Source organism: Solanum pennellii, chromosome 4, assembly GCF_001406875.1.
Source record: "Solanum pennellii chromosome 4, SPENNV200".
NCBI lineage: Eukaryota > Viridiplantae > Streptophyta > Magnoliopsida > Solanales > Solanaceae > Solanum > Solanum pennellii.
In genome coordinates, this window is record NC_028640.1 from 54,422,937 (window position 1) to 54,434,754 (window position 11,818).

Consider the following 11,818-nt stretch of genomic DNA (forward strand, 5'->3'; position numbering starts at 1 on the left):
AAACAAAAATTTAAACATAATACTCTTATAACAAGTTTCAACATAACAATAAATATGATTTATTTTTATTTTTTCTTAATAATAAAACGTAAGTCTTTAACCTTACTTAACAATAAATTTTATTTTATTTTAAAAAATAGAAAAGTAATAAAATTATGTCAATGAGAAAATAAGTATGACATAAATTAATAGATAATACAAGAAAATTTAAATAGAATTACGTAAAGTAAGGTTGAGAACAAGAAGAAAATAAAATATAATAATAAAAAATAAAAAATAAACTTTTACAAATTTTTAGAACAATAAAAATTAAAAAATTAAAAAAAAATATAAATAGAAATAAAAAAAATTGAAAAGTAATCAGGTAGTATTTGCACTATGTAATTACTAGCAATTCACAGTCTATGCCTGTGAATTGTAGAATGTAACTACATCCTATCAATTACACCAATTACCTGTTCAACAAGTAATTACATATCCTTCCAAACAGGATATATTAATATAATTACACCAAATTCAATTACCAAAGTATCCTTCCAAACAGATCCTTAGTAAAAACATCATCAAAATCTACCTTCTAAAATAATAAGAAACTACTACTTATACTAGGACTAGGATAGAAAAGGAAGATACAAGCTATTATTATTTTCTCCCTAAGAGAAGTAGTGCTTGTTTGGTTGTCTTCCTATGCGATGATACGATGAAAATTTATCATGAGGATAAAATAGATCATGTATGCTATGTTTCCTTTTAGAATAAATTAGCAATTAAGTCACAATTATTAACATAATTATTCAAAATAACAACAATTTAAAATATTTATTTAAATTGACAGAATGACAATATTTTTATAAAATAATATTTTAGTATTTAAAATTAATTTTATTTATGAAAAGAGTCATTATTGGACAAAAATACACACTAATAACCGTTATAAATTGGAAAAAAAATACAATTTACTTTTTTTATTATTAGTCAACTTTCTCCTCACATTTCATGTTTCCTCACCATGTCTCAGCTTTCAAGTTTAGATTCCTTCAAGGTGCTAAATTGTTGCTCACCAAGAAATTCTTTATTGTTAAACTAAAATTATTTATCACTTCAAGCAGTTTCTCGATTGGCAAGGTAATTTTCATCATTCGAAATTAGTTTTTGATTTGAAGTTTAAAGCACCAATTATACACATTATGGATTTTTAGTCAAATTTTTTAATTTTCATTTGAATTTTTTAATATATTCATCATATATTTATAATTTTCAATTTTTTTTTGTGATTCTCTTTTAATTTTTTCAGATTTGTAGATTTTAGAATTTCATATATATGATTATTTTGTTTAATGTTGAGTACATTTTAATATTTTGAATACATTTTTTTAATATGATGTTGAATACATTTATATCATAATACAAAATACAATATAAAAACTAGAATGAATACAAATACAAATAATATATCTATTAGAATGAATACAACTTAGGAAAGGAAACATAATTTTAAAGAGAAAAATAAAATATACAATAAAAAAATAAAATGAATACAAATATGTTTCTTACATAACTACAAAATCATTTGACATGCCTATTGGAATGAATACGAACTAATAAAGAAATACAAATTTAATCATACAAAATACAACATGAAAGCTACAATGAATATAACTAATACAGATGACATACATATTGGAATGAATACTATTTAAGAAACGACACAAAATTCAGGTAAATAAAATAAATACATTGTGAGAAAAGTATATCAAATAATATATGAAAATACAACATGAAAACTAGAATGAATACAAATACAAATGACATACATATTGGAATGATACAGTTTAAGAAAGGATACAAAAATATGGTAAATAAAATAAATACGCTGTGAGAAAAGGTGTTCAAAATTGTAAATTTCAAAAAAATATTTTTTTTAATAGATAAAACTCTAAGGTTTTCATAACAATAACTAATTTTGAAAGACAATGACAAAAAATGGCCTTTATGAAGAAGGAAGAGACCACCTATTTTAGGTCTTGTAAAATCTTTTGTAAAGAAAGTAAGAAAGATTTTTAGCAACTTAATATAATTTGAAATATCGTCCCTTGATTTTCTCTAGTTTATCATTTCTTAATTATATTATGTTAAATTAAATAAAGAAAAAAAATACATAAATCAACTCATAACAAATTAAAATATTGTCATTTTTAATAAATATTGAAAGTTTGCTATGAAATCCTATTAAATGTCAAAATATTGTTGTTTTGAAAAATTTCCCTTGTTTTTAAACCAGTCATGGGTGGGCTAAATTGTGAAACATGAGTGGACTTTTTGATTTTGGGTAAGAACCAAAATATATTGCACATGTCTTTCAGCTTGGCTTAGGGATATATATGATCAAACGTATGATGATAAAGAGCATATTCAACCCCAAAGTATCAAGGATATATGCATACCATTTGTAATAGTTCATGGGTTTATCCTGCAAATCTCCGCAAACTGTAAACAAGACCTGTCGATCATACAATGACACACTACAAAACAAATATTTACAAGGCATACTCTCGATATTCACCAGCTAATTGAAAACTTTGGGTACTCTGCTAACAGGAATTTCAATAAAGTTTTTTCAGTATTGTGTCTGTTCTTTTTGTACTCTTGATACCTAATTAGATCTTAGTTTCATGTATCAAGGTTAGAAACTGCACAAATGATGTTACAAAGCAAAGGATGGACATGATGCTAATGGAAATTTACAATTGTTCAGAGACCAAATCTAAAAGGTTTTTTGCCTCTAATAAGAAAAAAGCAGGGATTTCGACAAATTTAAATGTGATGCTGTGGGTTGGAAAAGGTTCAAAATTTCCAAGCAGCTTTGACATGTACGATCAGTAAGCAAAATCTCAGTCGACGTACATTTTGCTCTGCTAGCCACTTTTCTGAGCAAGCTGCTCGGTGGCCTACTTGTCCATGGCTTTCCTTGCTAGCTCATATCCAGCAAAATTCATCGCACCCAGAGGTGCAATCCAGAAAAATCTAGGAATGGCCCCTTTAAACAATCCGAGGGGTCCTTCATGACGGAGAATTGATAATGCAACCATCGTTGACGTCACAGCCATTCCCTGTGGAGCAGTCATCATTCTGGTCTTTATCACATCAAATGGAGTCGTTGAAACAGCTGTCAACCCGCCAGATAAAGCTCCAACGGCAACTGTTTCCCAAGGCTCCAATTCTCTCCCCAGAAGCTGCTGCACAGCCTAGAATAAACACAAATGATTTTTATCAATAAGAAATGGATGTAACACAGCTTTATATCAAACAAGCAATTTAGTGGTTGATTATGACCTTGAATAATGTCAAACGGCCTTTCTTGAAAAGTAAATATCAGAAGGTTCATCGACAGACAGCGACACGATACAATATACAAATTTTAAGCTCGAGGGAATGAGTTTATAACATGCAACAAATTTATTTACTTTCATGCATCAACAAACCCACACAGCAGATTTAATAAAGAAGCCGTTGATCCAGCCAACTGCATCTCAGAAAATTGCACAAATTTATATAGCAGAGACAGCATCCAGAGTATTCTGAAATACTTTATATTTCCTCTACATCCCATTTTATAGGTGTTTTAATTGGACATGAATTAGAATGTTAATTTGACAAATGTATTAGGTAATGAAACAAAATATAGATGAGATGTATAGGATACATGGACATTTCTCAACTGGGACTCCTTATAAAAGAATCTTAATCTACTACAAGGAAATAACTACTCTCTACCTATAATAAGGTAAGTAGTTATTATCCTAAAAGAAGAAGAAACAGCATATAATATATTTTATAATATTCAGCTATGCAAATGCAAGGACTACAGAGATTTACTACAGAGATATTGTAAATCTACAAATATTTACCATATCACTACATTTGCTTTTCTTGATTATCAACATGTTTTTCTGAAAATATGTAATATTAATAGCTGAAAAGTTAATTTGATAGGTTAGATAAACATCACATCAAAATTAAAATTTGAATTTTAATAAGTGAAAATTGGGAAGTCGACAAAGAAAACATCAAATTAAAGTTTGAAATATGAATGATTGAAAGCTAAGAATTGCACAAAATAATATCAGAAGTGGAATGGTATCTAATATTTTGGAACGTTCCAAGTGGAAGAAAATATCATACTGTAGCGCTAAAAGGAAAAATAATACAGAAAGTCAGAATAGCATATGCAATTAACATCGCTCCAAGCAGTGCACACCAAAACAGATGAAGCTAAACCAACAAAAGCCACTTCTAGCACCCCATAATGGGGCAAGATTCACTGTCCATTTGAAATTACTCCTTGTGATTTTTTTCTTTTCTCTTTACTTAGAAGTACTATTAACTCTTCTGTTCCGTCTGTTTTTTTTCTTTATCTTTTGTTGTTTCTATGATACAGAATGTACATCTGTTACTTTGCAACAAATAACAGATCATAAAACTACAGAATTAGTCAATAGTTAGATGCTCCACAGTGTTATCACTACTAGACAACCTTTTTTCTAGTTGGTATTTGCTAGAGTCTCACATTGGTTGAGAGAATGAGTTGTCGTCTCCTTATACAATATTGGGCAATCCTCACCTGATAATTAAGTTGAATTAGGCCCGATATCATTTTACTTAACTTGATAATAGATCTTAGACTCATTCTTTTTCCTAGTTTACACAATGTTGGGCCTCCCTTGTTATAATGTTCACACTCTAGAGGGTGGTATTAGAGTACCACATCATTTGAGGAAAAGGGTTGTTATCTCCTTATAAGGTCTGGGGCAATCCTCGATCATGAGCTTACCTATGGATTTAAGTTAGACGTAATATTCATTTTCATAACAGTGTCACGAGTTAATGCCAGCTCTTTTAAAGAACTAATTGTTGCCTGGAATGGTACTAAGATCCCCAAAAAAATAAATGGTGAGGTACTTCCTCATATCACACTTTGTACTTAATCTGAATAGAGGAGAATCGCAGATGATTCACAGATTATAAGGCTGATTCACACAAGAGTGTAGATGCTTCTGGCTCCTTCAGTTATGCCGCAGAATAAAGGCATGTGAGGAAAAATTCTGGAATTTATGAATTCTCTATCCATGCCGTAGGTCTTGCTCTGTTCCTTCAATATATTGTTGTCTGATTTTCAGTCATATCTTTGTTATTAATATATCAGCTTTTATAGTAAACAGAATAAACTGATACTGGGAAAGGATTTAGTAGGGAAAAAACTCATATACATTAAGAATAATGCAAACTTAAAATAAGTGCAAAATCACCTTTTTGGACTCTGCATATAGGCCCATGCCTACGACATAAAATGGAATCTCACGGCAGAGAGTGGCACCAGTTCCACGGAAAAAACCCTTAAGACCATCTTGCTGCCAGGTACCAATGATTGCTGCCCCAACATTGTCAAAAAGACCAGCTTGCAATCTTTGCTTGAGCACCTCACAGGGTATTCTCACAGCAGTACCTAAGAAAGTGCTGCAGAATGATGCCACAGATTGAACCTAGACAACATTTCATTAACAAAAAAAAAAAAAAAAGAATAAGTAACTTCCTTTGTAAATCCAAATAAATAAAGAAGCTCGTGTTAGCAAATGATCATGTGTAAAATGATAGTGTTCAACTAATTGATACCAATTCCCTTATTTCTTTGATACGTTCAAGCCTTCTTATGTAGATACTACTATGGGGTACATGAAACAGCATAAAAGGTGGCATCCAAGAACATCAATTTGACTAGAGCATCAAAATCAGGAAGGTGGGGCAGAGAGAACAAGCACACTGAAATATGTGAAAGAAAAATATTGTATCATTGTTGTTTTTATCTTTCCTTCATATCATAGAAGCTCACCTACCTTCTAGGAGAAGTTCTTTAGTCCCATTGAAAGATGAGCAGACCCCATGGACACTTGGATAATTTAAACGCATAAGAAGTGTCCTTCAAAATTCAACCTAATATGAGTAGTCCTTTTATGTCAACAATTGTGTTTTGTCCCTAGGATGCTTAAAAATGGAGGACATATGCCGACGGAAATCATTAAACAAATTGGGCACTCCAATGAATGGAACCATCAGAAGGCAGAACCAACTGGGTGCCACCTTGATTCCAAATGAGAACCAGATAAACCACAATGAAAGTCTCATAGGCTGAAAAACAATAACTGAAGGAACAAACAAAATGGTGGTAGTAAGAAGAAGCTCCCAGGGTTTTGGTCTAGTGGTAAGAGAGAAGGTTGAGGGGCAAGCCTATTATCCACCGAATTCTGAACCATGCAAGTTGCAACACTTACCCTCAAGGATTTCTTGGTCACTAAAAAAGGTGGTAATAAGGTCTCAACTAGGCATCATGTAAATGGATAGAACTAAACTAGAGCAATAGGAAAAGAACATTGATGAGAAAAACAAACTTCCTTTCTAATAAGGAAACATCATACTTCCTTCGGAATAGCAAAACAAACTCTCTAGTCATTGTGTAGGTAGCTCGAGAATTCTATTTAAACAATCTAATTGACTCCTCGCCCAACTAATGGTCTTTCTTCCCCCATATATCAAAGATGTTGGCTTCAGTCATACTCATCGGTTTGATAAAACCCCTTTGGGAGAAAGATCATCCACCAGAGAGCAAAACTTTCATTCTATGGGCATATCTAAGACATAGACGTTGAAAAGTTGATATATCAAATTTGTCTACGACAAGACATTTGAAATGTTGTCAGCACAAAGTTGATATGTCTTCCATTCTACAAAATTTAAGGTCCAACCTTTTTTAAAACATTACCCTAACTAAACCAATTGCCAACTTTATCAAGACCTACCAAATTTAACTTCACAGCCTCCTACTATATTACTTTTGTAAAACCAGTAAATGGCTGCAAACTACAACTACCTTAAGCTCTCAATAAGCGTGCAGAGAATAGGCAGGGAAGGCATACAGAATTTAGGGATGTGTAGACGTGCTTTATGATGAAAGCAGCTAGAGGTATGCCAATAAAGACAAGACCATGTGAAAGATGTTGATTAATGTGAAGTACTCGATTGGTTACCAGAATACATGACTCTTCCTAAGGGACAATTCTGTAAAGGTAAACGGTATACCAAAGGGAAGATCGGACTTCTCAAAGCCCTTCTGGTTCTTGCTGAAAAATGGAAACAGAGTCCGGTTTGCTTTTGAGATTTAGATCCTATTTGGCATTGCTGCTAAAAGTAACTTATTTTTAGAGGCACTTTTTAAAAATGACTTATTAGAAAAGTGCTTTTGAAAAAAAGTAATTCGCATTTGGCTAATTCATTTGAAAATTTAAATTTAAATTTAAAATTAAATTATTTTATAGAGAGAAAATATTTTAAATATCTATTATAAGAAAATTAATTAAATATTTTTAAATTAAAATTTGCATGTTTAAATATTCAATCAATATTACACCTTTTTTGAAAGGCTGAAATCTTTGGTTGTTATTTTTTTTTCTTTTTTCTGATCTTATAAAAATATTGACGTTACCTTTTTCTAATTCTACAAAATAATACATACAATAGTATATAATATATAAAATAATAATATATAAACGTAAAATATATTATATAAAAATAAAACAATAAAATTTTTAATGAAATTTATCCAATGCTTATTAATTAATAAGAAATCTATTGGTAAATATGTATATTTTAGCCTTGAGAAAAAAAATTGTTTCTGCTTCTACTTCTCTTAAAAAGCAGAATTTTTTAGCTTCTCCTAACAACAGAAAAACTGTTTTTGCTTCCTTTTAAAAGCACTTCTACTGATTTGCCAAACACTTAATTTTTCAATAAAAATGTATTTTTCTCAAAGCAAGTGTTTCGGCCCTCTCAACAGCAATGCCAAACAGGCTCTAAGTATGGTGAATATTGATGGCTCCATGGGCAAGAGTGATGCTATAGAAGCCCCCTAAGAAGACTATCATAAAGGTCTTAAGTTAAGGAGTTGCAAGCCAAAATTGTTGAGATTCAATGGAAATCAAGAAGATGCTTATCAAGGAAGAAAAGCCCAAGAACGAGTCCATGAATTGTGGATAAAAATGGGCCAAGTGCTAGACATATTTTTTGGTTCAAGTCCAAGCCCAAATGAAAGAATATTGGGGCCCAAATGGGGCTGAAAATTCTGCCAAAAGGGAGGACAGTTAGGTCAAATTTGGAAACTTCTCCTTCTTTCTTTAGGGAAGAATTTTTGCTATTATTTATACATGCTATCCTTGTTTAAAGTTTCCTATTTAGATTTTATTCATATCTATCTATCGATACTACCTTAAAACCATGAACTCACTAACTTGAATGTTAAATTACTATAATACCCCAACTTAAAACACCCAATTTAGTATAGATTCTATGTTTATATTATATTTATTTATTTATTTATTTGTTCTATATTATATTAAAAGCGGACACCATTTCACAATGATGGTTAGTGAATTTTTCAAAATGGTTGTGACTTTTTCTATAGAGTAATGATTTTTTCGATGAATTATCACATTTCCGAGAAGTTGTGGTTTTCCTTGCGGGCTTATCTGATAAGGCACAATAAGCACCTCTTGATATTATCTTTTGTTGTCTATAAATGGAGAGATTTTCTATGACTTTTAAACTACAAATTTTGTAAATTTTCTGCTCTTCTTAAAAAAACAAGGAAGACTGTGATAGTTATTGAATTATGCAGTTACAATATCTTTTGCGGGTAAACTAGACAGATAAACAAAAATAGATGCAACACGGAGAATGGAATAACATAACTTCAAACAGGAAGACTATCTAAATAATTAATATATACTCATTTTCATAGCCATAAATATACTTTTGCAGCAACATCTACTTGACAAGAAGTTCAATGATTTTCTTTGCGCAAACTGCAACTTGGTGTGCAAGCTGTGTAAGTCTCAAACTGTTGCACAAATCTATACCTATCTTTTTTTTAATCTAATGAACTGCCTAACTTAAATATTAAATTATTATAGTACCCCCAACATAAAACACCAAATTTAGTATATCTTCTAAAATAATATAATATAAACAAATAATATAATACAATACAAAATATAGAAGATATACTTTTTTTTTGTCAAAAAAAGTATATCTTCTATATTTTGCATTGTATTATATTTATTTGTTTATATTATATTATTTTATATTAAAAAAGACACCGTTCACATTGAAGGTTAGTGACATTTCCAAAGAGTTGTGATTTTCCCAATGAGTTACAACATTTTCGAAGGGTTGCGACTTTTCTACAGCGTTGTGACCTTTCTGAAGAGTTGTTATTTTTCCGAAGGGTTGTAACTTTTCCAAGAATTATGACTTTTCCGAAAAGGTTGAGACCTTTTTGAAGGGTTGTGACTTTTCTAAAGGGTTGTGACTTTTTTTAAGAAGGCATAATAAAGCAATTTTTCATAAACTACCCCTTGTTGGCTATAAAAAAGAGGGTTTTCCTCAAACTTTTCAACTACAATATTTAATGTTTTTCATTGTGCTTCTTTTTGGAACACCCAATTTAGTTTCTACATTTTATATTATATTTAGTGATTTATATGATCTTATATAAAAAGAAGATACCAGTTCACATTGAACGGCTTACTTATCCAAAGAGTATTGAATTTTCTAATGAATTGTGACCTTTCTGAAGGATTGTGACTTTTACAATGAGATAAAACATGCACATACTTGGACTACCTTTTTTTAACTATAAATGGAGAGGTTCCCTCACATTTTTAAACTAAGATTTTTTTATGTTTTCTATTCTTCTCTTCCTAAAAACTGAAGTTTGATTTACAGACGTTGACAATCTCAAAGTTCACTGAAATTTGAACATTCCCTAACATGAATGTGAAATTAATATAATACTCCAACTAAAAGCACCCAACTTAGTACAACTTCTATATTTTATATCAATATTTATATATATTTATATTATATTATATTATGTTAAAAGTAAGAACTCCACCAATACATTAATAACTAAGTATGCAGTATGGGAGAGGGCAGAGAAATTATATATAAGAGATGTAACTAAGAGATTTTTTGAGTGACTAACTTTCAGTACTAATAATAAGAAAGTGTACATCCACTATTCATAGAAATTTATACTCTATTATTCATTTTATAGTTTCTTGCAAAATAGTTGTAGTACATTGGTTTGATATTCACGTGCAACGCCGTGCGTCAAAACTAGTTTTCATAAAAATAGATTTTAGTCCCATCTATTTGGGATAGTGTTCCCCCCATATCTAGGGGAGGATTTTGTTATATTTAGAAGTCAACATAATTATTAATTGAGAGTTTCTCTTCTTTTACACCTGTGTAGCTACTTGGCATTTATTTTACAAACTTTATAAGAGTCTTTAAGAGGTAGACTAATTCTTCAACTTGATATCTTTGGTTCTTATTCGTAACTTAAAGAAGGTAATTAGTCTTGTACTAATTATTATTTCTAATTTCTTCAAAATATGGGTCTTAAGTCTCTTAGATTACTTTTTAATCGAAATTCTTGAATTGACTCAATTAGTATCATTAATTAACTTTAATCCTTTGTTTTTAAATACTAAGATCAAGCAGGGTTCTTTGTATTTATTTTGAAATTTGGGGATTTTATTCTCAAATTTCACCTATCTTTAATTTCTTTTCTTTAATCTTAGTATTTTTGCTTCCGCATTATTTTATTGTTTATTCAATTAACTCGATTCTTATCAAATATACACAGAAAAATGTTTTACTACGAATATTTTCACTAGCAAGAGACAAAGATGGTAAGTAGCTAAGATTTGAGACGGCCCTCACCTATCACAAGAGACATCTTTCAAAAGTCCTAACCCCTTCAAAACTGGGCATATGACGACGTGAAGTCATTCTTGTTTTGTTTTCTGGGATAAAGTAATAAATTAGAAAAGGGAAAAGCTTGCTAAGGGTGCACCAAAAAGAAATAAGGAATCCTAATCCATGTAAGTGCTAAAGGAATCCTAAGGGTGCACCAAAAAGAAATAAGGGAAAATAGGTCATTCTTAAGTGTACAAAGTCTTTCAGAGTTCTTCTATTCCTCTCTCACCATCTAATCCATGTAAGTGCTAAAGGAGCAATGTCTCATTCCCTACAACTTCTCCTCCTTCTCCTAAATGCGCAACCTAAGTTGCTCAAACTCGGGCACAGGTGTTCGATACTGGTGCAGATCTAGAGGTTGGATACTCTACGATCTGAATTTTAAGATTCAGGGATAGGGATACGGATCCATGTATGGATACGGGTGCAAGGATTCGGCTAAAATAATTCCATTGTCTAACAATGGAGTTATAAAACCTAAATTATGTGATATTATGGGGAAGACTGAGAAGAAATTATTGATCAAGAGGGCACTCTCATTTTTTGCACATGAAACACAAACTAACACATTTTTTCTTCCACAAATTCTCCACTGTTTGGATCACTCCTCCTATAGCTAGCCAAGTGAAAATACATACCTTTCTCGGTACCCTAGGGATCTATATATACCGATGCATGTGGAAAATCACTCTCTTCCCTAATTAGAAGCTTCACAATAATATGACTTCACTAAACAAATACACAAATACCATGCCCCTCACCCTCCATCTCCATACATCGTAGCTACCAATAGTAGCTTTTTGTTGGTGAAGCAAATCAAGCAAGTTCTGAAATTCTTCAAACTCCCTATCTTGCAAATTTCACCAAAACCTAAAAAAATCCCAAAGCAATTCTCCTTTGTGTACTCAATAACCATTGAATCAACATCCTTTTTATTTTGGGGGGGGGG

At 31.0% G+C, this 11,818-nt stretch overlaps 1 protein-coding gene across 1 annotated transcript in view; it reads right to left on the reverse strand.

Annotated features, from left to right (window-relative positions):
- Nucleotides 1-2,558: 2,558 nt before the first annotated feature.
- LOC107017781 (mitochondrial substrate carrier family protein C) overlaps nucleotides 2,559-11,818 on the reverse strand; it is a 22,037-nt gene continuing 12,777 nt past the window's right edge. Inside the window, exons 6-7 of the mRNA XM_015218041.2 lie at nucleotides 5,307-5,540; nucleotides 2,559-3,245 (exon numbers count right to left, since the gene is read on the reverse strand). Of these exons, the coding sequence (XP_015073527.1) occupies nucleotides 2,949-3,245; nucleotides 5,307-5,540 (531 nt within the window). The 3' untranslated portion in view covers nucleotides 2,559-2,948. The remainder of the gene's footprint in view (nucleotides 3,246-5,306; nucleotides 5,541-11,818) is intronic.